The sequence below is a fragment of the Apus apus genome, chromosome W (assembly GCF_020740795.1).
Source record: "Apus apus isolate bApuApu2 chromosome W, bApuApu2.pri.cur, whole genome shotgun sequence".
Taxonomy (NCBI): Eukaryota; Metazoa; Chordata; class Aves; order Apodiformes; family Apodidae; genus Apus; species Apus apus.
The window spans coordinates 7,367,230-7,394,394 of record NC_067311.1 but is presented as its reverse complement, the minus strand read 5'-3'; the positions used below and the strand labels follow the sequence as shown (position 1 = coordinate 7,394,394).

The 27,165-nt window shown below is 45.6% G+C and overlaps 1 protein-coding gene across 1 annotated transcript in view; it reads right to left on the bottom strand.

The window, feature by feature from the left end:
- LOC127395151 (E3 ubiquitin-protein ligase RNF38-like) overlaps window positions 1-26,542 on the bottom strand; it is a 237,959-nt gene extending 211,417 nt beyond the window's left edge. Inside the window, exon 1 of the mRNA XM_051641619.1 lies at window positions 24,477-26,542. Within this exon, the coding sequence (XP_051497579.1) occupies window positions 24,477-24,609 (133 nt within the window). The 5' untranslated portion in view covers window positions 24,610-26,542. The remainder of the gene's footprint in view (window positions 1-24,476) is intronic.
- Window positions 26,543-27,165: the final 623 nt, after the last annotated feature.

Here is a 27,165-nt window from a genome sequence, read left to right as displayed (position 1 = left end):
TCCTCCTTCTAACACAGTACCTATTCTTATAACTCATTTTTCTTGTCACTTGGGGGCGAGGTTATGCTTGTGTTTCCACGGATACTGGGATTCGCTGGGTACCTGCTCGGTGTGTACGCCCTGTCCTGGATGCTAACCGTCGGGATGACAGAATTAATGGCACCTCGCCTGATGCCATGGAACAGTAAAAATATATGGGTATCATTGTTACATGCCATGAATCAAACCAAATGTTGTGCTTCAATAGCCCAGATTGAGTATCCTTTTCATCAGCATGAAAACGATATTAAATTATACCAATCACTATAGGCAGAAAAGAGAATTGTAACAGATAATGTCGAATTGTATTAACAGTAGATTTGTAGAATGCTAGGGAGCGCTTTGCTGTTAGTTTATTTTTTGCTTCAGCTTGCAGCTGCAAATGGAAACGCAAATGTAGATGCAAACGCAAATGCTTTGATAGAATTGAATAAGTTGGCGTGCTTTGTGGTAAAAAGAGCTAATGAGATTTCTGAATTATTGAGTGTCTTAGTAACTGATATGGATAGTGTTTGCTGTTGAAGAATGGCTTGAGCAGCAAGGCCATGGGTCCTTGCAATCTCCTTGAGAGACCTTGAGAGTTTAACACAAATAGCAGCTGTACAAGCAATCTCTTTGTTAGCCTAACACAAGTATAAACAGTCTCTTTGTTAGCTTAAACTAACTCAAGGACAAGATAGAGAAGTAGAATAATAGAGAATAAGGAAGAACCCTGAGAACTCAGCGTGTATGTTACCATATAAAAGGTGGAGCATGTAAATAGAGCTATCCGATGATATCATGACTATCCAATGAAATCACTACAAGTAGTTACTATCCAATGAAATCACTACAAGTAGTTTTGGAAAAGGGTATAAAAGTAACACTGTGTATTCAATAAATTGAAGCTTGCTTTATCAATCACATTGATTCTGGACTGCTCGCTTCCCTCGCAGCCGGCAGTTTGCCATGTTGTTTATAGAATTGTGCTGCTATTGATTTCCTATTGTTAGCTTATGGACACGGAAGTGAAGCTTTGACGGAATGTGGACTTGAAAGACAACTTAAAGCCAATCCACAAGAGCATCCAGGAACTGAGTGACACCACCAAAAGGATTGCGGAAGATAACGGATTTTTTGGACTGAATAAATGGTTGAAACATACCAGGATGGGTTAAAAGCTTGTTGCAAACAAGATTGTCAAGATTATGTGACATCACTGTCATTTTGTTGGTAGTGCCGTGTTTGCCATCCACTCTGCAAAGGGCCCTGCAGGTTTCCCTATTCGAGCTCGCTGTATAGTTGTTGTATAGTTGGCCTCGGAACCTCTGTAGCTCCGGCTCCAGAATCCCAAGGGTCGACCTCGAGTCTCCCCTGGTGCTTTCTGCCAGAGGCTCCAGTTGGGACCATTGTGTCCAGCTGCAGTGTAGAGCACGTTCTTGATATCTGGCCTCGTTCGAACTGGTCCAAGGGCCATTGCCTGCACAATCTCTTTTTTAATCTGCTCAAAAGCTTTCTGTTGGTCAGGACCCCATTTAAAATCATTCTTCTTTCGGGTCACCTCATAGAGGGGTTTCACAATTTCACTGTAACATGGAATATGCATTCTCCAGAAACCAACAGTCCCTAAAAAGGTTTGAGTGTCCTTTCTAGTTGATGGCGGGGCCATAGCTGTTATTTTATTAATCACAGCCATTGGGATCTGGCGACGACCATCTTGCCACTTGATTCCCAGGAACTGGATCTCTCGTGAAGGTCCCTTGACCTTACTTCTTTTCACAGCAAAACCAGCATCCAGAAGAATTTGGATGATCTTTTTACCTTTCTCAAAAACTTATTCTGGTGTGTCACCCCACACAATGATGTCATCAATGTACTGTAGGTGTTCTGGAGCTCCACCCTTCTCCAGTGCAGCATAGATCAGTCCGTGGCAAATGGTTGAGCTGTGCTTCCACCCCTGGGGCAGTCGATTCCAGGTGTATTGGACTCCCCTCCAGGTGAAAGCAAACTGTGGCCTGCACTCTGGTGCTATCGGAATAGAGAAGAATGCATGTGCAATGTCAATAGTGGCATACCACCTAGCTGCTTTCGACTCCAGCTCATACTGAAGCTCTAGCATGTCTGGTACAGCAGCACTGAGCGGTGGTGTCACTTCATTCAGGCCACGATAGTCCACTGTCAGCCTCCACTCGCCATCAGGCTTTCGCACTGGCCAGATGGGACTGTTGAAGGGTGAATGGGTCCTGCTGGTCACACCTTGGCTTTCCAATTGCCGGATCAGCTTATGAATAGGGACCACCGAATCTCTGTTGGTGCGATACTCCCGTCTATGCACCGTTGAAGTGGCAACTGGCACCTGTTGATCCTCAACCTTCAGCAACCCCACTACAGAAGGGTCATCTGATAGGCCAGACAAAGTACGCAGCTGTTCAGTATCCTCAGTCTCTACAGCCACTATACCAAAGGCCCACCGGTACCCTTTCGGGTCACGGAAGTATCCTTTCTTAAGATAACCTATGCCAAGGATGCACGGAGCATCTGGGCCAGTCACTATAGGGTGCATCTGCCACTCCTCACCAGTAAGGCTCACATCAGCCTCCACAACAGTTAGCTGTTGAAAGCCTCCTGTCACTCCAGAGATAGTGACGGAGTCTGTTCCCTCATGATTCGACGGCACCAGTGTGCACTGTGCACCCATGTCCACGAAAGCTCTATATCTTTGTGGTTCTGATGTGCCAGGCCATCTAACCCACACAGTCCAATAAATTCGGTTATCCCTCTCCTCCTCCTGGCCGGAGGCAGGGCATCTCTAGGGCTGAGCATTAGAACTCGATGAACCATCCTGATTATTGACCGATGCAACCTTCCTCTTGGAAGAACCATCTCCTGGGTTTGTTCTGTTTAGTAGCTCTTGCACATGCAACTGGAGAATATCAGTGGGTTTCTTGTCCCAGACTCTCATGTCCTCTTTAAAATAATTTTTCAAGAGAGACCACAGGTGGCGTCGCAGTGAGTCCTGTCTTCCTCGCTGCTGTCTCGTAGCAGGACGTCTCTTATTAATGACTGCAACACGTGGCCCGTCGTCTCTAGGGAGAATCTGGGGTTTACTTCCCCATGCATCTGACATCCTATTCTTTCTGTCAGTCACATTTTCAATGGCTGAGGTTTGGAACTGAAGGGAATCAGAGATGATGTCTCCATACTGTCATGCTTTGAAAGCCACCTCACGCACAGTTGGTCTTGCGCCTTCATTAAAGCATCCCATGAAGGTGAATATATGGGCATGTGCTGCTGGTACAGCCTGAGCAAATCTCCGGAACATCGGTGTGTCACACTCAACATCATCAGGATTTGTAAGTCCATCTTTATCATAGATAACTTCTCGCACAGCTATCTCTCTCAAGTATGTGTGATGGCTTTCTCAAGACTGGGTGTTCTACTCCGGCGCCATTCGATGTCACCCTTGTGGGGGTATCTCTCTCTCACAGCTGAAAGAAGTCGGTCCCACAGGGTGGTAGTTCCCACCTTATTACTAAGTGCTCTGTCAATACCAGCATCTCTGGCCAGGGATCCCAACTGCTTGGCTTCTTTCTTGTCCACGTTGTGGGTTTCAGCACCACTATCAAAGCATCGGAGCAACCATGGAAGAATTCCCTCACCCTCAATGCGGGTAAAGTCCTTTCTCATGAGGCGCAGTTCTTTCACAGAGGAAGGATGGAAAAGGTCGTTGTTGTCATCGTCGTCGTCATCTGATTGAGGAGGGCCTGCTGTCTCTTTATCCGTTTGAGAGTGGTCTGGTTTTTTATCTGTCTGAGAGGCACCCACTCCATCAACTGTATTAGAATCCTCTTCTTCCTCACCCTCACCTTCTGCTGCTTTAAGGAACTCTGGATATCTCAGACAGGAGCGGGTGAAAAGGGTGGAGCGCTTTGCCTTTGCCTTGCTCCTGGTCACAGGATCAACTAGCCTGATTTGCGATGGATCGGACTCTATCTCTGTAGGAGCAGTTGTTTTTGTAGCAGTAGGAGTGGTGGTATTGGCAGCAGTGGTGTTGGCAGCAGCAGTGGCAGCAACATTGCCTGTGGGGGAGTGACAGTGAGCAGAACAGCATCTGGCCCTACGCATCCACATTACATTATAAACATTCAGCAAAAACATCCCTACTGTGACAATGCTATTCAGATCAAAAGCTGGGAGATTCAACTTGAAAGAAAACAGAGGTTTAAAGTTGGACCAGCTAGGACTTGTACTATGGCTGTACATATACAGTGCCCCCATAAAGAACAGTATCATAATCCCTAAAATCACAGAGCCAGTGATTATACGGTTGATAATGGTTACAGTTCTATCAATAAACCATAAAACGATCACAAGAGCAGCCACAAAAAGCAGAATGCTCTCGGCTGCATACCACATGTACAGCTGCAGGCTTGAAAGAAAATCCAGTAGATTCATTGCAGCAAATGTCTGTTCAGTTTTCAATCCATCAGGAAATTCAGCAAAATTGCTTGCCATTGCTATTTGAGGGATTTCTCCCATCAGAGATGGAATTTGTAATCTGGGCTTAAAATTCGAGCCCCACGTTGGGCGCCAATTAATTGTTGTCAACGTTTGACTCAGTTTGACAACAATGCTCTCGATCCCCTCCCCCTCCCACCCAGGTAGGGAAGGAGAGAGAGAAAAAAAGAGACAGAGACTTGGCTAGATTGAAAACTGGACCGTGCAGCTTTATTTAGAATACTAATATGTGATATGAGAGTATATATGTATATATATGTGTGTATATATATATATATATATATATATATATGGTAGACAGGAGGATGATCATGAGCCAGCAATGTGCCCTTGTGGCTAAGAAGGCCAATGGCATCCTGGGGTGTATTAGAAAGGGTGTGGTTAGTAGGTCAAGAGAGGTTCTCCTCCCCCTCTATTCTGCATTGGTGAGGCCGCATCTGGAGTATTGTGTCCAGTTCTGGGCCCCTCAGTTCAAGAAGGACAGGGAACTGCTGGAAAGAGTCCAACGCAGAGCCACAAAGATGATTAAGGGAGTAGAACATCTCCCTTATGAGGAAAGGCTGAGAGAGCTGGGTCTCTTTAGTTTGGAGAAAAGGAGACTGAGGGGTGACCTCATCAATGTTTACAAATGCGTAAAGGGTGAGTGTCAAGAAGATGGAGTTAAGCTTTTTTCAGTGATGACCAGTGATAGGACAAGGAGTAATGGATACAAATTGGAGCATAGGAGGTTTAAGGTGAATATCAGAAAAAATTCTTTTACTGTGAGAGTGACAGAGCACTGGAACAGGCTGCCCAGAGAGGTTGTGGAGTCTTCTTCACTGGAGACATTCAAAACCCGCCTGGACGCCTTCCTGTGTGATGTACTCTAGGTGACCCTGCTCTGGCGGGGGGGTTGGACTAGATGATCTTTCGAGGTCCCTTCCAACCCCTATGATTCTATGATTCTATGATTCTATGATATATATGTGATTATACAAAGGTGTGGGTAGAAGCCTCTTGCCTCCCCCCACCCCCAGCAACTCTCACAGCACTTCCCTCAGACGAGACAATTTCGAGGAATCCCGCAGCTGCTGCTGGAGAAAGGCAGAGAGTTACGAGGGTCAGGAGGGCTTGAGGTCGATGGGTCGACGATGATGGGCAGATGGTGTTTTCCCAGACGCCGGCCACGAACAAAAGAAAGAGAAAGAGAGAGAAGAAGGAAGGCAGACAGAGAGGCGAAGCAAAGCAGGAAGGAAGGAAGTTTTCTTCTGTCATGTCCGACCTTCCCCCGAGCCTACGTAGATATATAGAATGGAATATCTCTGGCCAGTTTTGCTGTTCGTCTAACCCAGCCTCCCACGGGGGGGCCACAAATCCCCCCGCAGTGTCTGAGCCGGCAGAGCAAAGGCACGACCTTGAGGGCCCACACGCAGTTGCTAGTTGAAAAAAGCTCACTGAAATGAAAAAAGGAATCAGCAAAAGAAAAACTGGCTTCATCCTGGCTCAAACCAGGACACAAGTTTTCCAGCTAGTGGACTGATAACACCCGAATGTTTATAGTTACTGCTGAGAGACCAAGGCCACTTTACTCCGCTTGTTGAATCTGCTGCTTTGGACACTAAAGGAGCAGAAGAGACACATCTACAATCTCTCCCATAGGGAGGAGCCAACTAGACAGATGGCAAAATTGGCCAAACAGATTATTCCATTCCCATATAGATCATGAACTGGTTGAAAGGAAGAAGTTAGAGAGTTGCAGTCAATGGGACAAAATCTAGTTGGAGGTCTGTGACTAGTGGAATCCCTCAGGGATCGGTACTAGGACCGGTACTATTCAATATTTTCATCAATCACCTGGATGAGGGAACAGAGTGTACCCTCAGCAAGTTTGCTGATGACACAAAACTGGGAGAAGTGGCTGACACACCAGAAGACTGTGCTGCCATTCAGCAAGACCTAGATAGGCTGGAGAGTTGGGCAGGGAGGAACTTGATGAAATTCAAGAAGGACAAGCGCAGGGTCTTGCATCTGGGAAAGAACAACCCCATGCACCAGTACAGGTTGGGGGCTGACCTGCTAGAGAGCAGTGTAGGAGAAATGGACCTGGGGGTCTTGGTGGACAGGAGGATGATCATGAGTCAGCAATGTGCCCTTGTAGCCAAGAAGGCCAATGGCATCCTGGGCTGTATTAGAAAGGGTGTGGTTAGTAGGTCAAGGGAGGTTCTCCTCCCCCTCTATTCTGCCTTGGTGAGGCCGCATCTTGAATATTGTGTCCAGTTCTGGGCCCCACAGTTCAAGGACAGGGAACTGCTTGAAAGAGTCCAGCACAGAGCCACAAGAATTATTTAAGGGAGTAGAACATCTCCCTTATGAGGAAAGGCTGAGGGATCTGAGTCTCTTTAGCTTGGAGAAGAGGAGACTGAGGGGTGACCTCATCAGTGTTTACAAATATGTTAAGGGCAAGTGTCAGGAGGTTGGAGCCAGGCTTTTTTCAGTGATGTCTAGTGATAGGACAAGGGGCAACGGGTGCAAACTGGAGCATGGTAGGTTCCACATGAATGTGAGAAAAAACTTCTTTACTGTGAGAGTGAAAGAGCACTGGAACAGGCTGCCCAGAGAGGTTGTGGAGTCTCCTTCACTGGAGACATTCAAAATCCACCTGGACGCGTTCCTGTGTGATGTACTCTAGGTGACCCTGCTCTGGCAGGGGGGTTGGACTAGATGATCTTTCAAGGTCCCTTCCAACCCCTAAGATTCTGTGATTCATATACGTCACACTCGGTATAAACTCAGGGATCACGGAAGTGAAGTTTTCTCTTTCTTTCATGGCCAGCATCCATGAAGGTCTCCATCTATCCATCTCCTTTGATCCCTGTGCCTGTGTATTCCTGACACCTCATATCTCTACGCTCAGCTCCTGTCTGCTCTGCCGCTATCTCTGGAAGCAGTCTGGGACATTTTGGAACTGCTCACAGCTAAGGAGAGTGCCGTGGGAGTTGCTGGGGGTAGGGGGAGGTGATAGGGTTTTGGACATTCCTGCACATATTTGTATATATTTGTACATATTTTCTTTTATCATTAGTATTTAATTAAAGCTGTCTAGTTTAGTTTTCAATCCGGAAGTCTCTCTCCTTATTCTCTCCTTTCCCTATGTGGGTGGGAGGGGGAGGAGATAGAAAGTGTTATTGTCATTCATTTAACTGCCGATCCTGAGTTAAACTGTGACAACATCTTACATGCCTTGGGAAAAGAACATGCACATGAACTTGGCCCAGGAGACAGCTGAAACAAGCAACAAATCCAGCTGTTGGATTTGTAGTCACTTCCCCGAACATTCCAAGAAAGGGGTACCTATGATTGATGTCCCTGTTCCTTCTGGTATCTCCTGGACCAACCTCAGATAAACACAACCTGTTAAAATATTACTGGGAAAATATGTCCAAGAAGGAAAATATGAGAGAGACTTAAGTTATTAAAAGCTTGTAGATATTTAAGTCTTGAAGGGAGGAATAGATGTCAGTTATTAATTGAAATAAGTAAAATTTGGGGTAAAAATGAAATTTGAAAAAAAAATCACATAGAAGAGAACATAAGGGACACACAGAATAAAAGCAGGGCCTAGATAACAGTGAAACAGTAAGAATTAGACAAAACCAGATTCCAATTAGAGAAAAACACACCCCAAGTAGTCAATAGCACAACCTTGAAACAGGCCTGCAAGACACCTGCTAGACAGATGAAAGGGATGGAAAGAGTACTCACTGAAACTTATCTTGGTTACAGCCTTGAGCACTGGAGGGAAAAATAATGAGTAACTGGACTCAACATATTAACATCTCATTGTTAAATTCTGAATGACTGCGCTATAGGGTGATAAATGCTGGACTGATGTTTCATTAAGCATACAGGTAACAACAGGAACGCCCCCCACATCAGCATTGATAACAGGATATCACGGGAATAATAAGAGGAGGAATGCCCCCAAGGAAAGCATTGCTTAAGAAGTAGGTAGAACAGAGATAAGCCAGTCACTGAGTGATTTTACATTGAACTGCACCCCTAAACCAAAAAAGCCCCTTTTATTCAATACATTCTAATTATATCCCCATCTCTAGTATAAAAATATTCTCTGGCCTATCACTAAGGTGTGCTTGTTTCTTGACATTAGCCTGCTAGCACCTGATCCTGGGCAGGATTGTAATAAAAATTGATGTATCTGTGTGTGGACTGGACTTTGCTCACTGGGGAAAGAATCCATCAGTATATTAATGTACTATTAGGATACTAAAATACCCACAGACTAGAGGGACCCCAAATAATAAAAAGCCCTACTCTTTGACCATACATGGTGAAATTTTTTAGCATTGCCACTTTAAATGGAAGCAAGGAATTAGTTATGAAACGGGGTTGTTGTAATATAACAGAATCACAGAATCACAGAATGTTAGGGGTTGGAAGGGACCTCTGAAGATCACCAGGTCCAACCCCCCTGCCAGAGCAGGACCAAAAAAAAACCAACTAGGGCAGATCACTCAGAAAGGCATCCAGAAGGTCTTGAAAGTCTCCAGAGAAGGACTCCACAACCTCTCTGGGGAGCTTGTTCCAGTGCTCTGTAACCCTCACAGTAAAGAAGTTCTTCCTCATGCTGAAGTGGAACTTCCTGTGCTTGAGTTTGAATCCATTGCCCCTTGTCCTATCACAGGGCACAAGTGAAAAGAGCTTGTCCCTGCCTTCTTGATGCCCAGCCCTCATGTATTTATAGACATTTGTTAGATCGCCCTACATTCTTCTCCTCTCTAGACTGAAAAGCCCCAGGTCTCTTAGCCTTTCCTCATAAGGCAGGTGTTCCAGTCCCTTAATCATCCTTGTAGCCCTCCATTGGACTCTCTTAAGTAGATCCCTGTCCCTCTTGAACTGGGGAGCCCAGAACTGGACAGAATACTCCAAGTGAGGTCTCACCAGGGCCGAGTAGAGGGGGAGGAGAACCTCCCTTGATCTGCTGGAGACACTCCTGCTAATGCACCCCAAGATACTATTGGCCTTCTTGGCCACAGGGGCACATTGTTGTCCCATGAATAACTTGTTGTCTACCAGGACTCCAAGGTCCTTCTACATGGAGCTGCTCTCCAGCAGATCACCTCCTAGCCTGTACTGGTGCATTTTGTTGTTCCTTCCTAGGTGCAGGACTCTGCATTTGCTCTTGTTGAACCTCATTATATTCCTCTTTGCCCAGCTCTCCAGTCTGTCCAAATCTTGCCACACAGCCTTCAGGTGAATCAGCCAATCCCCCCCAGTTTCATATCATCAGCAAACTTGCTGAGGATACACTCCATCCCCTCACCCAGGTCATTGATGAACATGTTGAATAAGACTGGGCCCAGCACTGATCCCTGGGGAACACCACTAGTCACACGTCTCCAACTGGACTCTGCACCATTGATCACAACCCTCTGGGCTCTATTGTTTAGGCAGTTCTCGATCCATCTCACTGTCTCCTCTTCTAACTCACACTTCCTGAGCTTATCCACAAGGATGTTATGGGAGACACTGTCAAAAGCCTTACTGAAGTCGAGGAAGACAACATCCACTGTTCTCCTGGCATCTATCCATTCTGTCACAACATCATAGAAGGCTATCAGATTAGGCAGACATGATTTCCCCTTGGTGAATCCATGCTGGCTACTCCTGATAATCTCCTTTTCTTCCCTGTGCTTAGAGATCACCCCCAGAATGAGCTACTCCATCATCTTTCCAGGGATGGAGGTGAGGCTGACCAGTCTGTAGTTACCCGGGTCCTCTTTCTTGCCCTTCTTGAAGACTGGAGTGACATTAGCTTTCCTCCAGTCCTCAGGCACCTCTCCCATTTTCCAGGACATTTCAAAGATGATGGAGAGTGGTTTAGCGATGACTTCTGCCACCTCTCTCAGCACACATGGGTGCATCCCATCAGGGCCCATGGGTTTGTAGATGTCCAGTTTCCTTAACTGATCTTTAACCCAATCTTCTTCAATCAAGGTGAAGTCTTCCCCAGTCCTGACTTCTTCTGTGGTCTGGAAGGCTTGGGAATCCTGAGGGTCAGCCTTAGCAGTAAAGACTGAGGCAAAGAAGGCATCAAGTAACTCCACCTTCTCCGTATTCTCCGTCACCAGGGCACCCGCTTCATTCAGCAGTGGGCCCACATTTCCCCTGGTCTTCCTTTTACCTCCAATGTACTTGAAGAAGCCTTTCTTGTTGTCCTTGACTTCCCTTGCCAGTTTTAATTCTAAGGAGGCCTTAGCTTTCCTTGCTGCATCCCTTCACACTCTGACCACATTCTTGTATTCATCCCAAATGGTCAACCCCTTCTTCCATGATCTGTAAACTTCTTTCTTCCACTTAAGTTTGTTCAGAAGTTCCCTGCTCAACCATGCAGGTCTCCTGACTCTCTTACTTGATTTCTTACTCTTCAGGACACTCTGATCTTGAGCTTGGATGAGGTGGTGCTTGAATATTAACCAACTCTCTTGGGCCCCCTTTCCTTCCAGTACCCTATCCCATTGGATTTCTCCAAGCAGTTCCTTGAAAAGGCCAAAATTAGCTCTTCTGAAATCCAGGGGTTTGACCCTGCTAGATGCTTGGTACCTGCTGCACATGATTCTGAACTCTACCATGGTCACTACAACCAAGGCTGCCCCCAACCTTAATGTCTTCTACCAGTCCCTCTTTGTTTGTCAATACTAGATCTAGTAGTACACCTCTCCTTGTTGCTTCCTCCACCACCAGAGTCAAAAATTATCATTGATGCATTGGAGGAACCTCCTGGACTATACCTGCCTAGCTGTGTGGTCTCCCCAGCAGATATCAGGGTGATTGAAGTCCCCCATGAGGACCAAGGCCTGTGATTGTGAGGCCACTCTCAGCTGTCTGTAGGCCTCATCAACATCTCCATCCCAATCTGGTGGTCTGTAATAAACACCCACAAACCAACTCCAAGAAGCCCCAGGCCCATGCTGAAGTATTGGTGGGTGCTGATAATACTAACATTTTAGGGTTTGATTTGCTGTGTGGCAAGATGAGGAGTCTTCTTTATGGTACAGTCTGAAGTTTTGCCGTGAAGGGTAAAAGATCATGGGCAGACCTAGGGGTTATGTGGGCTGATAGGAGTGCAATTAAAATTATAGATTTGCTAAAGGTATCTGTGCCCCTACCTCTGTCAAAACTTACAAATGTAAAGCAGTACCCTCTGCCATCTTCCCTAAGTTTGGGCATTGACATGGTGGTAGCAGACTTAGAGGAAAGAGGTATTATTTCTTGCTCATACTCTCCCTATAATTCTCCTACCCGGCCAGTTAAAAAGCCAAACAGCCAGTGGTGGCTTACAGCTGATTACGGGTGACTGAATGCCAACACCATACCTTTAACTGCTACAGTGCCAAATGTCTCAGAGCGGGTAACTCAAATTCAGGGAGCATCCCACTCATGGATGGCAACCCTAGATGTAAAAGACATATTTTTTTATTATTCCATTCCAGGAACGTGATAGTCTCAAAAATAGTTTGCAAAAAATAATGTCTAGTTTTCTGATGCACCTTATTTGTGCTATTACCTCTAGAGTGCCTCTTTTTGTTTGGTTTAGCACCAAGAAACATTTGAAGAGGTTTTCACAGTCTGTGGACATGTAGAACTGGCCCTCAATCTTGAAATTAAAGGTAGAGGTTAAGGCACATAGAAGATTATAGGCAGCAGACCTGTAACAAAGCAAGCAATGTCACTTGTAACAGTTTTCTTGTATATTTTAAAATGTCCCTTCCTTTTCACAGTGTCTGGTCTTGAATGTGTTTCTTTTTCTCAGGATATCAAGAAGTCCGCTTTCTTTTTAGCTGATGGTGTATTATTGTCATTGTGTTTTTTATTTTATTTTATTTTACATGGGGATTGTGCAACAGATTTACAATATAGCCCTAATACTCTGCTCTGCTACAGTGCCAAGACCATAGCTGCTTAGTTGCTTGCATATGGCCTTGTTACTTTTGTATTTCTGACTAGTGATGCTGTGTTAACTTCCTGAAGGGGGGACGCGGGACACTGGAAGCTTGGCAGCAAACTGTGTTGGAGTTCTTGCATCAGCAACTGGGATGATTGATGTGGTCATAGGAGCAAGAGGTCACTATGCTTATTAGAATTTTCTGAGCTGTTCCAGTTGAGATAGCTTGAAGTTTAAGACTAGTTTGTAAAATGCCACATAGGAGCAAGAGGTCGTCACATACAGAAACTGCATGAGCACCTCGAGGGGTGTGCCTCAGCTTCTCGGATACTTCTAATATCATCCTCCAGCGGCATGGTACAAATGCCCCCAGCTGCCCCTCTATTCCATCTTGCACCAGTCTGGGCATTTTACCTCTAGTGACACGGTACGAATGCCCCTGGCCGTCCCTCCAATCATTGTTGCCGTTATATTAGTATTGTTTGTCTGATTTTATTAGGCCTGTTTTGTTTCTTTACCACAGAAAGAAGTGTTCCTATAAATACTAATCTGAAACTATGTCCTTTTGCCATTTATAAAGGTCCTTTTTTCAGTTTATTGAAGTTTGTCACTCTGTGGTTCTTGGAGGCTTTTTGTGCATGTTTTTCTTTTTTTTATCTCAAAAAAAATAAATTCAGACTTTTGTAATCTGTGTGTGCTGATCCTCATCAAAAGGTTCAGTCTTTGGATCAGTCAGTGGTGTCAGAGTATCTACAATGATTAGGTTCTTTGTCACTAACCTCTGGTGTTACAGAAGTTGAACTGCAGCTTTGTGGAATTACCACCTAGCACCCAACCTTGTGTAAATTTGAAATAAAACAATATCTTGGCTCTGTGTGTTTGATTGGCTTAGTGCACACCAAGCAACGAACCCCAGATTTAGGACAACAGTTTTGGTGACCCAAATGGGATTGCACTGATAGCCTTGCCCAGTTTGTCTTGCCACATCTGACAGGGAGGAGGGACTGGAGTGGACTCCAACACACACTGACCTGTTGATCAGGGACTCCCTCAGCTCCTCTCCCTCATTGGTCAGTAAACAACACAAAGGTACAGAGCTTGGACTGAGATATTGTTGCGATTAAGGTTAAGGGAAGAGTAACGGTATCCCAGTTTGTAATGTGTGTATTTGACTTTCAAGTATATAGTATGGGATCCAGTTCCTCTACCAAAATACTCCTTGTACCCCTTTAGGATGCATCCTGAAACATTGGGACAAATTTGGAGGGGATCCCCTAACCAAAAAGAAAAGATGAAACAATATTGTAATCAATGGCAGCCACCGTATCAATTGGAAGACAGTGAAAAATAGCCTGAAAATGGGTCTTTAAAGTCAGAATAATCATGGGGAATTCCAGTTGTTATAATTGTGATGCTATTGTGTGTAAATTGTCCATTTCCATTTGGTATTGTGATGCTATTTTAATTTTGGTGTGAGGCTTGTAAAGACTGTATCAAATGAATGGAAGATGAATTGGAACCCTGCCTTGTGGATCTCATCTCTGCTCAAAGAACTTGGACTCATGGAGTGGGGAAAATGGCTTGTAAATATCACTCTTATGTTATTGTGTGGATTCTTGTTTTTAATGGTAGGCCTTGTGGTAGTGAAATGTATAATTTCACTTTATCACTTTATGATTTCCTTTACCTTCTCTCTCTTCTATCGTACCTGTCTGCTATGTCCAGAACATGACTGATGACAAAGACCTTGGTGTGTTTGAGACACGATGTGGTGTAAGAGACCAAAGGAAGGGACAGGTCCACCCAAGTAGTGGTCCTGACATTCCTATTGACATGTGGACCCCCAAGACAGAGAACCGTTTACTGGAAAGGGTGCATGCAACAATAAGAGACCAAACTTGGAGAGAGCGAGGTGGGGAAAGACTCCATGAGCTCTCCCGATTAACTTCTTGAACACTCACAGAAACTTTTCCCTGAAACAAAACCTCCCAGAAAGGGGGGAAATGAAACAAAGGGAAGATTGTTGAGGAATACCAGAAGCCTAAATATGACCTTAAGAACCATTCATCTCCTGAAGAGGAACCTTGAGAGATAACAAGGGAAACATCATGCCAGAAGGCATGAAGACAGCAAAACCTGCAGTAACTGGGGAAAAGGTTAAGACAGCAGAGGGAGATTGCAACCACGATCCAATTCAGGACTGAAAGACTTGCCCCCCCACACTCGGAAGGAGCATGCATGCTAATTTACATAGCAAGCGGGAACAACTGAACCAATAGCAAATGATGTAGTAATTAAGAAAGAAGGTTCCAGAAGTGCTGGGACCAATACATGGGAGCACACAATGAAGCTGGGGGGGGTTTCTCTCTCCCAACACCAAACACCCCCATTGGCTGGGGTGATCCCTCTGTCTCTCTAACTTTTCTTCTCCTATTCTCTCTCTCTGTGTTTTATTTCTTTTCTTCCTAAAATCATTAAGTAATGTAAGACCTACTGTGACTTTTCTTAGGTCGTGCAGCTGGATCATATATGTATTGTGATTTTTATAATCAAAGTATCGGCCTTTATGATCGTGCAGCCTGAGTATATATAATATCAGCCTTTATTAATTATTCCTTCTATAGTTCTAATTAAAGATGATGTTTTAATAAGTGTCATTTCACCTTAATCCAACCAAGGGGATTCATGAATCAGTGTTACCTTCCTCCTCTATCTGTGGGGCAGGACGTAACACTGAACATGCGACAATGTGCATGTGTGTGCACTCACAAGTATCTCCGCGTCCACGTGCATACACTCATTACTATCTCCCTGTATGTTTATGTGCGTGCCTCCCTCTGTGTGCACACATCTCCCTGTCTTCTTGCCTGTGTGCATGTATCTGCCTCCTTGTGTCCGTGTGCATCTCCTGCATGTGCATCTCCCTGCGTATGTGTACATCCATGTCTCCCTCAGTGTGCATGCTCTGTGTGCACATCTCCCCCTCTGAGTGTGTGCATCTCCCTCTGTGTCCTCTGTGTGGGCATGGGGAGGGAGGGATGTGGAAACCCCTTTGTAACCCCAAAAGCGTTGTTTGCATCCCAAAAGGCCTGTCTAAAAGGAAGGAGAAAACGATGATGGCCTGCATATGGCCTAAGGCCTGTAGATACAACTATCTCTCTCTTTATTATTTGGATCCAGCCACACCTAGGCTCCTCTCTTTCAGAAGGAATCTAGAAAGCAAGAGGGTTCAGTCAACAGGGCACCAGGCCTACTGGCCAAAGATGGAGGTGAACTGTCACTAAGGGGGAAAAGGATTCTCAGCCAGGAGTTGGCAGGGCTCATTGAGAGGGGTTTAAATTAGGTTTGAAGGGGAAAGGGGATAAAACTAGGCCCACTATAGATGAGCCTAGGGCTGACAAGAGGGCAAGAGTTAGCAGGGCTCATAGAGAGGGCTTTGAACAAGATTTGAAGGGAGATGGGGATGTAACTAGGCTTGCTAGAGAGGTGCCTGGGTGCTGTAGCTCAGGACTCATGTGCCAGAATGCTAGTAATTTTGAAAACCAGGAGGCCTACCACCCCTCAAGAGCCAACAGGGAAACACCCATGAAACACCTCAAGGGAACTAAGGGGTATTCCTCTAAAAAGATGACAAGGCCAGCAGCCCATCTGAAGTACCTTTACACAAACACACGCAGCATGGGCAACAAACAGGAGGAGTTGGAAGCCACCACGTTGCTGGAAATCTATGACTTAGTGGCCATTACTGAAACTTGGTGGGACAAATCCTTAAACTGGAGTGTGGCTATTGATGGCTACAAGCTGTACAGAAGGGATGTTGCCCTCTATGTTAAGAAATGGATCGAGTGTGAGGACATGTCCCTAAAGAATAGCCAAGAGCAAGTTGAAAGCTTATGGGTAAGAATTAGAGACTGAAGCAACAATGGTAACCTCGTGGTTGGTGTCTACTACAGGCCACCTGATCAAGGGGAGCCTACTGATGAAGCATTCTTACTTCAGCTCCAGGAGACATCACATTCACGGGCTCTCATCCTGCTGGGGGATTTCAACCACCCTGACATCATCTGCTGAAAAAGTAACATGACGAGCTGTAGGCAATCCAGGAGACTCCTGGAGTGCCTTGAGGATAACTTCTTAAGCCAGGAAATAGACCGCCCTACCTGAGGGGATGCAATACTGGACCTGACTGTGGAGAGTCCTTAAGCGGTTAAGCTAATAGAAGAGGCCAGCTGCAAGCTGTAAATCTGTCACTTGAACTTGTTGTTAATTAGTTGTGAAATTCTTCTGTGTGAACCTAGCTGTAGTTTTTAGGAATAGGCTACCAGAGGCCTTGAAGAAGCTTCTCAACCGAGATAAGGAGTGTCTTCTGTCTCTGCAACTAATTCCATTGCTGATAAAAGGAGCACGAGATGAAAAGACTCCCTGATGAAGTAATGGACTTCTCATAATAATTGTTGGACACTTGTTTAGATTTAATTGACCAATGAATAGGTAAAGTGCTTATGTAATCTTCGCGTGGACGCCGCATGAACAAGAAACTGATTGGTTAGCTAAGCGCGTGCAAGAGAGTAGAAAAACAAGCCTTAGGGTATAAATTAGGTGATGTACTAACAATAGGTAAATGACCATTGCTGCTATTACTAATAATGCTGCTATTACTACTGCTGCTGTAGTTGTTGCTTGGCTTGCTAGATTCGCTTATACGTTTATGTTGGAGGATTTTCACCTGGTATTCAAGAGGGAATGTTCGTCTGTACCAACCTTCGCCTGGAATAAGCTTCTCCTGATTGAATCAGAATGGAGGACTGTGCCTAACTCGCTACACCTGATGGTCATCAATGCAGGCAAGCTCATCAGGGATGTCAAGATTGGAGGCATCCTGGGCTGCAGTGACCACGCATTGGTGGAGTTACAGACCTAAGGGATATGAGTCAGATGAGGAGTGTAGTCAGGACCCTGAATTTTAGGAAAGCAAACTTCCAGCTCTTCAAGGAGTTAGTCAGTAGGACCCCCTGAGAAACAGTCCTCAGGGACAAGGGGGCAGAAGAGAGCTGGCAGATCTTTAAGGACAGTTTCCATACATCAAAAGAGCTCTCGATCCCCAGGTACAAGAAATCAAGTATGGAAGGGAAGAGACCAGCATGGCTGAGTCAAGACTTGCTGGCCAAACTAAAAGGCAAGAAGAAAGTGCACAAGCAGTTCAAGCAGGGACTGGTACCTTGGGAAGAGTACAGGGACACTGCCTGGTCATGCAGGTATGGGGTCAGGAAGGCCAAGGCACAGATGGACCTGAACTTGGCGAGGGATGCAAAGAATAACAAAAAGGGCTTCTATAGGTATATCAGTCAGAAAAGGAAGGTCAAAGAAAGTGTCCCCCCCTTGATGAGTAAGGATGGCAAACTAGTAACAACAGACGAGAAGAAGGCTGAGGTTCTCAATTACTTTTTTGCCTCTCTCTTCACTGGCTACCTCTCTCCTCACAAGCTGAAGGACCTCAAGACAGGGACCAGGGGGAGGAAGTCCCTCCCGCTGTAGGTGAAGACAAGGTTTGTGATCACCTGAGGACCCTGAGCATACATAAGTCTATGAGACCTGATGAGATGCATCCTAGAGAGGGAATTAGCTGATGTAGTTGCCAAGTCACTCTCCATTATATTTGTACCAGTTTCTTCTTGTAAATCAATAAAAAAAGGAAGAATAGGGGAAATGTAGGCCCACTGACGAATGAGGCAGGTACCCTAGTGGTGGAAGACACAGCGAAGGTGGAGATATTGAATGCTTTCTTTGCTTCAGTCATCATTGCAAAAGCAAGACCCTCTTGAATCCTTGACCCTGGAGGTAAGAGAAGGTCTGGAGAGAGGAAGACTTTCCCTTGGTAGAGGAAGACCAGGTTAGAGGCCACTTAGCCAAACTGGACATCCATAAGTCCATGGGTCCTGATGGGATGCATCCATGAGTTCTGAGAGAGCTGGCAGATGTTATTGCTAGGCAAATCTCCATCATCTTTGAAAAGTCATGGAGAACAGGAGAGGTGCCTGAGGACTGGAAGAGGTCTAACGTCACTCCAGTCTTCAAGAAGGGCAAGAAGGATGACCTGGGGAACTACAGGCCGGTTAGTCTCACCCCTGTCCCTAGGAAGGTGATGGAAAAAATCATTCTGGATGTCATCTCTAAACATGTTGAAGAACCAAGGGTAAATCATGCTTGACCAATCTGCTAGCCTTCTATGATGACATAACTGGTTGGCTGGATGAGGGGAGAGCAGCAGATGTCATCTACGTTGACTTCAGCAAGGCTTTTGACACTGTCTCCCATAACATCCTCATTAGGAAACTGAGGGAGTGTGGGCTAGATGAGTGGACGGTGAACTGGATTGAGAGCTGGCTGTGTGACACATCTCAGAGGGTGGTGATCAATGGAGCAGGGTCGAGTTGAAGGCCTGTAACCAGTGGTGTCCCCTAGGGATCAATACTCAGTCCGGTCTTGTTCAACATATTGATCAATGACCTGGACGAGGGGACAGTGTATCCTCAGCAATTTCGCTGATGATACCAAACTGGGAGGGGTGGCTGACATTCCAGAGGCCTTGTGCTGCCATCTAGCGTGACCTGAACAGGCTGGAGAGTTAGGCAAAGAATGTAATGAGGTTCAACAAGGGCAAGCATAGGGTCCTACACCGGGGGAATCCCGAGCACCAATATAGGTTAGGAGTGGACCTGGTGGAAAGCAGTTCAGAGGAGAGGGATCTGGGAGTCCTGGTAGACAGTAAATGATCCATGAGCCAGCAATGTGCCCTTGCTGCCAAGAGGGCCAATGGAATCCTGGGTTGCATAAAGAAGAGTGTGGCCAGTAGGTCGAGGGAGGTCGTTCTCCCCCTCTACTCTGCCCTGGTGAGGCCACATCTGGAATACTGCATCCAGTTCTCGGCTCCCCAGTTCAAGAGAGACAAGGAACTGCTAGTGAGAGTCCAGTGGAGAGCAACAAAGATGATTGGAGCATCTCCCTTACGAGGAAGTGCCGAGAGAGCTGTGACTCTTTTAGCCTGGAGAAGAGAAGGCTGAGGGGAGACCTTATTAATGCCTACAAGTGTCTAAAGGGTGGGTGCAAGGAGGATGGAGCCAGACTCTTTTCAGTAGTTCCCAGTGACAGGAGGAGGGGCAACGGGCACAAGCTGGAACACAGAAAGTTCTACTTAAATATCAGAAAAAACTTTTTGACGGTGAGAGTGACAAAGCACTGGAAGAGGCTGCCCAGGGAGCTTGTGGAGTCCCCTTCTCTGGAGATATTCAAAACCCGCCTGGATGCAGTCCTGTGTGATGTGCTCTAGGTGGTCCTGCTTTAAGCGGGGGAGTTGGACTAGATGATCTCTAGAGGTCCTTTCCACCTCTAACAATTCTATTATTCTGTGAAAAGTCATGGTAGTCAGGTGAAGTCCCTGGTGACTGGGAAAAAGGAAACATTACACCCATTTTTAAAAAGGGTAGAAAGGAGGACCCTGGGAACTATTGACCTGTCAGCCTCACCTCTGTGCCTGGGAAGATCATGGAACAGATCTTCCTGGAAGCTCTGACAAGGCACATGGAGGACAGGGAGGTGATTTGAGATAGCCAGCATGGCTTTACTAAGGGAAAGTCCTGCCTGACCAACCTAGTAGCTTTCTACAATGGAGTGACATCATCAGTGGACAAGGGAAAAGCAGTGGATGTCACCTATCTGGACTTCTGCAAGGCCTTTGACACGTTCCCCCACAACATCCTTCTCTCTAAGCTGGAGAGATATGGGTTTGATGGGTGGACTGTTTGGTGGATGAGGAATTGGCTGGATGGTTGCATCCAAAGGGTAGCAGTCAATGGCTTGATGTCCAGATGGAGATGGGTGACAAGTGGTGTCCCTCAGGGGTCTGTACTGGGACCAGTACTGTTTAATATCTACATCAACGATACAGACAGTGGGATCAAGGGCACCCTCAGCAAGTTTGCAGATGAAACCAAGCTGAGTGGTGTGGTCGACATGCCAGAGGGATGGGATGTTATCCAGAGGGACCTGGACAAGCTAGAGAAGTGGGCCCATGTGAACCTCATGAGGTCCAACAAGGCCAAGTGCAAGGTCCTGCACCTGGGTAGGGGCAATCTTCATTATTAATACAGGCTGGGGGATGATGTGATAGAGAGCAGCCCTGAAGAAAGGTACTTGAGGGTACTAGTGGATGAAAAGTTGGACATGAGCAAACAATGTGCACTTGCAGCCCAGAGGGCAAATTGCATCCAGGGCTGCATCAAAAGAAGTCTGGCCAGCAGGTTGAGGGAGGTGATTCTCCCCCTCTACTCCACTCTCATAAGACCCCATCTGGAATACTGTGTCCAGTTCTGGAGCCCTCAACACAAGAGAGACGTGGACCTGTTGGAACAAGTCCAGAGAAGGGCCACAAAAATTATCAGAGGGCTGGAGCACTATGAAGACAGGCAGAGAGAGCTGGGGTTGTCCAGCCTGAAGAGATTCTGGGGAGGCCTTACAGCGCCTGAAGGGGGCCTACAGGAAAGCTGGAGAGGGACTTTGTAAAAAGGCATGTAGTGATAGGATATGGGGCAATGGCCTTAAACTAGAACAGGGTAAATTTATATTGGATATTAGGAAGAAGTTCTTTACTATGAGAGTGGTGAAGCACTGGAACAGATTACCCAGAGAAGTGGTGAAGGCCCCATCCCTGGAGACATTCAAGGTCAGGCTTGATGGGGCTCTGAGCAACCTGATCTAGTTAAAAAGTTCCCTGTGCACTGCAGGGGGGGCTGGACTAGATGACCTCTAAAGGTCCTTTCCAACCCCATGCATTCTATGATTCTATGAAAATATATTTAGCTGTTGCTGTTACTGTTTAGTTACTCCCAACATTTGAAGAGGGTTTAAATATTATAGTCTTAATCTTTATATTTTCCGTTTTGGCAAAAAAGGAAAACTTGCTTTCAAGAATATGACCAACAGGATTTTCAGCAAAAATCAACTTCTTGATTCCCCAAATAGGTGCACAAATCATTCTCTGGTAGTAAATATTTGAATGCACTGAATAGATTTTCACAGATCCAAAATTATCTTTTCCCAGGGTATGGGGTGGGATAGAAATAATTTCTTCTCCCCCGTCTACACACCACCTGATGTGGTCTGTAAAATATTTACATTTTCTTAACACTAGAAGATTCATTGCATATCATAATACACATACATTTTATATAAGTTTGAAATCATAACTAACAATGAACGTTCATCTGCTATGAGGATCCAAACACATTGTAAAACCTAACGATTTAATTTTGGTACCCAAAGGAGCTAAACTCTGAACAAACTGGTTCCAAGTGCCATAGTTGCAAACAAGCTTTTCTGACTGTGATGTCATCCCTAACAGAGATTGCTCAAAACCTGAATGTTTAGCACAGGCTCTGCGTTAATGAAGATCATAACTCCTTTTCAGACAAAAGACAAGAAAGAAAGTGAACTCATCCTAAATTCAATGGCAAGATTTTGGTACACAGTTATCAGGACTGTGATGAACTGAACAAGTGATAAAGGTTTTATTTCTTTACTGTACCTAAGAGTTTCCAAGTCACAGGCAATGTAAAACCTTTTTTTTCACAGTAGTATACTAAGTCAATTTTATTATGACATTTTTCAGAAGTATGGGAGAGCTAGGAGAGGATTTATGATAAAGACTTCAACTTGAGCTGTTCATCTACACCAAGAATGTCCAATTTCTAAACAGCAGAATTGAAATGAACTTTTGTTGAGTAAAACTTCCCTTCCTGAGATCACTTATATCTGGAGAAGTTTTTTTCTTGTTAAATATGTTTTGTGAAAGGCCCACATAACTGGGGAGGAGAGATAGCTATGTACGAAGTGATCTTCAATATACATACACAGATATTTCTGCAATGTATAAACCAATTCAAATGTAAAAATCAAAATTATTTCCAAATGTTTTAACATTATATTCCTTTAAAACATTTCCAACCACACATTCTAAGGGAAAGTAGTGAACCCTGTTGTGTATAAAATAGATCTAATTTAAGAGTAAGATTTCTAATGGTGTAAACATCCATGCTACAGATTTCCATAATCATCTAACTCCCCAAGACATAAGCACAGTTACAATTATATTCTAGGAAAGGACTAATTAGTCTATTTCTCCATGCTCCAATCACAAAGAACGGTCTCTCATTGTTTGCTGTGCTCCCTGCACCAATGCATAATTACTTCATATATATAAAACCTATGTTTTAGATATGGTTATAGGTTTTTAATATTATATAATAGTTCTTATTGCTATATGCAAGCTATAGTGAAAAAACATCTAAGACCCCAGTCCTGAAAGCACAGTTGTGTTTAAAATGTAATAATGTAGGAAATCCCAATGCAGTCTAGAAGAGAACTCCTGGTTTATAAATAAAAACAAACGTAAGTGTTAGGGTCTCAGTCTTGAAAACATCATCACTCCAAAATAAAAAGTGAATTGAATGGTGAAAAGCTGTTCCTCAGAGGGCTATCATTATGTAACTATGTTTAACAGGAAATGACACTTTAAAAGTCAGGTGTCAAATGGTCAATATATAGAGATTGTTAGGAAGAAAGATAGGTTTTCCCAGTATTTTGGAGTTAGCAACATATACACGAATGTAAGAAGCCTTATCAGTCTTAATAATAGTTTAAAAAGATGCTGAGAGTAAAGGAAAAAGTCAACCAGCTAGGGGCAGCTTTGGATTTATATACACCTATAATTTTGGAACTGAATGCCACTACGGAAGGACCGCAAGTTTATCCACAAACTAAATATTCTAAAAATCAAACACTTGATGCTTACAAAAGTGTGTCAGTTCACTTTCCAATACCAATAAAGCCAAAGGATAGTAAGAAGGCAAGTAGCTAGCTACTCATTAAGGAAATTGAGTAAGAGTACATCACCCATACATTTATGTTATCTACATTTATCAACAGATTAGCTGTATTAGGGGGCTGTTTCTTTACCAAAGAGATCAGAACTAACCATAGACAATAACTGAATCTCACATAATATTTAGAGGATCAGCTAAACAGAGTAACTACAATCAAAGTTACACAGCCCTAGTATTATTCAGAATACAACAAAAGTTTACATGATAGTACAGATATTTAAAGGCACAGTAAAAAAAACAGTAATATCAAATTAGAAAAAAACATTATACCAACAGTCTAGGAAATACAAAGACAGCACAGATATATGAAAGGTCTCAAAGGATGGAATAACTTTAAATGCTTCTATCCCAACACCCAACTCAGGGTCTGTGATAAGACCCATGCACCCCTTTGCAAGGAGCAAGAGTTCAGAAACTTTCTGCAGTAGTCCAGTGCACTCAGCGATTCCAGCACCAGAAATACAAGGAGAAAATGCGCAGAGAAGGAAATGGCTTCTCAACACACTCCTGAAGAGTCAGTCCACAAATCCCCGGTCTTTGTGAGTCTGTTTCTCTTTCCCCCGACACACGCCAAAGTTTCAGCTGTTTGCCAGGAAGTACAAAACTTGAACAAGAGCCCCAACAAATGTATTTATTTTGGTATAACCCTAGCAGAGTTTTTGCTCAGTCCCTTTTCCGGGAGCCCCAACGTTATTCCCCTGTGCGCTGCTGCTCTCATGTCACCCCCGGGGACTCAGCACCCTCCGGGCCGCGAGGCGACCGTTTAAGAAGGTCACAAGCTCTGAGGGCAGACACACCCCAAAAGAGATGGAGGGCGATACCACGACTCTGGTGGTCTCTCCCCAATCTCTGCATGTTTTACCGCCTGGACTCCAGACACCCATCGTATCTCCCGTGGGGACACATACCCGGCAGGGCAGGCATAACTCCACTGAAGTGATGCAGAGTGCCATTTTCTGGGACCTTTGCGGGAGAAGATGAACAAAGGGGTAGTCCGGGGGGGGGGGAAGAATAGCCTTCCCTGCTCCAAAATACTTCCCCGCCTCACACGCACTGCTTACCTGACACAGGGGCTCTGGTGCCCGGTGCAGTGATGTGTCTTCCTCTGCCCTGATTCCGAGTTCCTTGTTCCAGGAGGCTCGGCCTGTGTAGGGGTGGCAGCGGCTGCTGGAAATGAGCGGCGCGCCCGTTCATGGCGAAGCTGAGGAAGCTGGAGTGGATTGGGGGGGGGGGCTCCAGGAGGAGGAAGGGAGCTGGAGGGGAGGCGACGGCTGCGACAGTGACGGGGGAAGCGGAGGAGGAGAAGGCGGCGGGGGGAGACAGCGAAGGAGGAGGGAGACGGCGGAAGGAGACACCAATCTGCTGGTGAGCCAACTTCCTTAACGGCTTCTCCCTTCTGGCTAAAGGGATCCGATCGATCTTAAAGGCCGTCCTTCCCGGACTTTGCGGATTCCCGGTCGTGGTTACGCGGGCAGGCGGAAGAGGCGGGAGTCGGACTGCACAGCGCAAGATTGCGAGCACTTGGCTGCGGACGGTGTCCCAACTACCCTGACAGCGCACGAGGGGTGGTGGGCACGGCAACAAACTTCCTTTCGGTCTCCCCTCCCCTGAGAAGTAGCAGTGGTGGGGCAAGGGGGCTGCCACCTCTCGTCCCCCCGCTACAGTCTCAGGGGCACTGGGCGGGGGCTGAGCCTGCTAGCTCGTCAGAGGAGGCGATTAGCTGTGCCTCACGACTCAAAGGGCTAGGGCTCAGTGCAAGAGAGAAAACAAAGGCAGCATAGGAGGCTATTATACCTCTCTCACGCCCGCCTCCGCCCTGGAAACAATAACAGCCCTACACCAGGGGAGAGAAATAAAAGGGTATCCAAATCAGTGAAGTCCTTCCCCCCCCTCGCCCTTCTGTCCTTCCCCTGTCGTCTTGGCCCCCTAGGTACATGACGCCAAGGTCCACTTCGCAATCCCTGTCCTGACCGGAAGAGGAGGGTGATTTCCCGCGGGTGCCTGTTCATGTATTAGATTCGCCTTTCTGTATGTGTGCGCTTTTCCCTCTCCCTGTGTAGGGAAGAAGCAAGTCCTCTATTCCCTAACGCTGGTCTGCCTGCTCTCAGGGAAAAAATTGCTTCCTTCCTCCCTCCTCTGCCATCGGCCTCTGTCATTGGCCTCACCAGCCTAGCATAAATTGTACATGGTGAGAAAGAAGAGTGCTCAGCTTGCAGCCAGCCCTGCATCTTCCCACTTCCAGACCACTGATCCCAAGGCAGCAGAGGGGGCTGGTGCTTTTCTGGAACACCACCTCCTGCACAGGACAGAATGTGACAACCAGGGGAGGGCCTCATCCCCACCAGACACAAACTTTTCTCTTTTTGTTCTCCCCACTCCTTCCCTTCTCCACTTTTTTCCTTCCATCCCACTCCCATTGCCAGCATTCAGCTGCACCAGCAGGTCTCAGCCTTGGGTATCCCTTGGAAGGGGAAAGATGTCCTGCATCATACAGCACTTGAGGTGCTTGGGAACATCCCTCTCCCAGGCCTTTCTCCCTTCTTTCCCCAGACTCTACTTGCCCCCACTCCCAGCAGTGGCAGTGATAGATGTTGCAGCAGTCAAGAGCCTGGCGCTGAGCTCAGGCAGAGCTCCGCTAATCTTAATTTTTTTTTCCTTCTTTAAAAAGTTTATGACTAAAGCATGCAAGCAATGGAGAGAGGGCAACCCCACACACAGAAAACAAAAAGCCTCTGGCTAGCAGTACTGCCTGTACTGCTCGGCATATAGTGGAGCATCTCACATATGAGGAAAGGCTGAGAGACCTGGGGCTGTTCATCCTAGAGAAGAGAAAGCTCAGAGGGATCTAATCAATGTATACAAATATTAGAAGGGAGAGTGCAAAGAAGATAGAGCCAAGCTATTTTCAGTGGTGTTCAATGACAGGACAAGAGGCAATGGGCACAAAGTGAAACAAAGGCGGTTCTGCCTGAACATCAAGAAACATTTCTTTACTGTGAGGGTGACTGAGTGTCACAAGCCGTGTAAGGCAACCCTGGGAGATTCAGATTGGACCCCCTTGCTTTCTAAGCTGCTTCTCAGAGAGGAGCCCAGGTGTGGCTGGATCCAACCTTTGTCTCAGACCTGGCCCTTCCAGGGAGAGTGATTAAAATGTCATGGTCCAAGGAAATGTTCAACCATCCGATAACCCTTGATAAGATTAAGGTGAAATGACACTCAAGGTCTATATTTGCATTAGGTTTAATTAAAACTATAGAAAGAATACAGATACTTTAATTATTATCTTAGGCTGCACGATCATAAAGGCTGACATTTAGATCACAAGAGTACAATACATATATGTTTAAGCTGCCCAACCAGAGAAAAAATTGTGGTTAGGCCTTGTGTTACTTAATGATTTTAGGAAGGAAGAGAGAGTAGGAGAAGAAAAGTTTAGAGATAGATAATAGAAAATCACCAGTCCTGGATCCAGTATTGGACCAGCCAACAGGGGAGAGTTGGTGTCAGTTGTTAGAAATGAAATGTAGTGTTGTTTTTGCATTCTAGTGTTAGAAACATAGTGTCAGGTTTGGTTTTTTTATATATATATCCTAGTGTTAGGAATATAATAGTTTGTTTGAGATAAGTGAGATATCTGCACATTCCAAGGACACCGGGAGTGGTTTACGGCCCAAGAAACTGAGGGACTTAATTGGGCTCCATCTGGGGAAGAAGGATTTATGGACCAAGATAAGACCGAACAAAGCCACT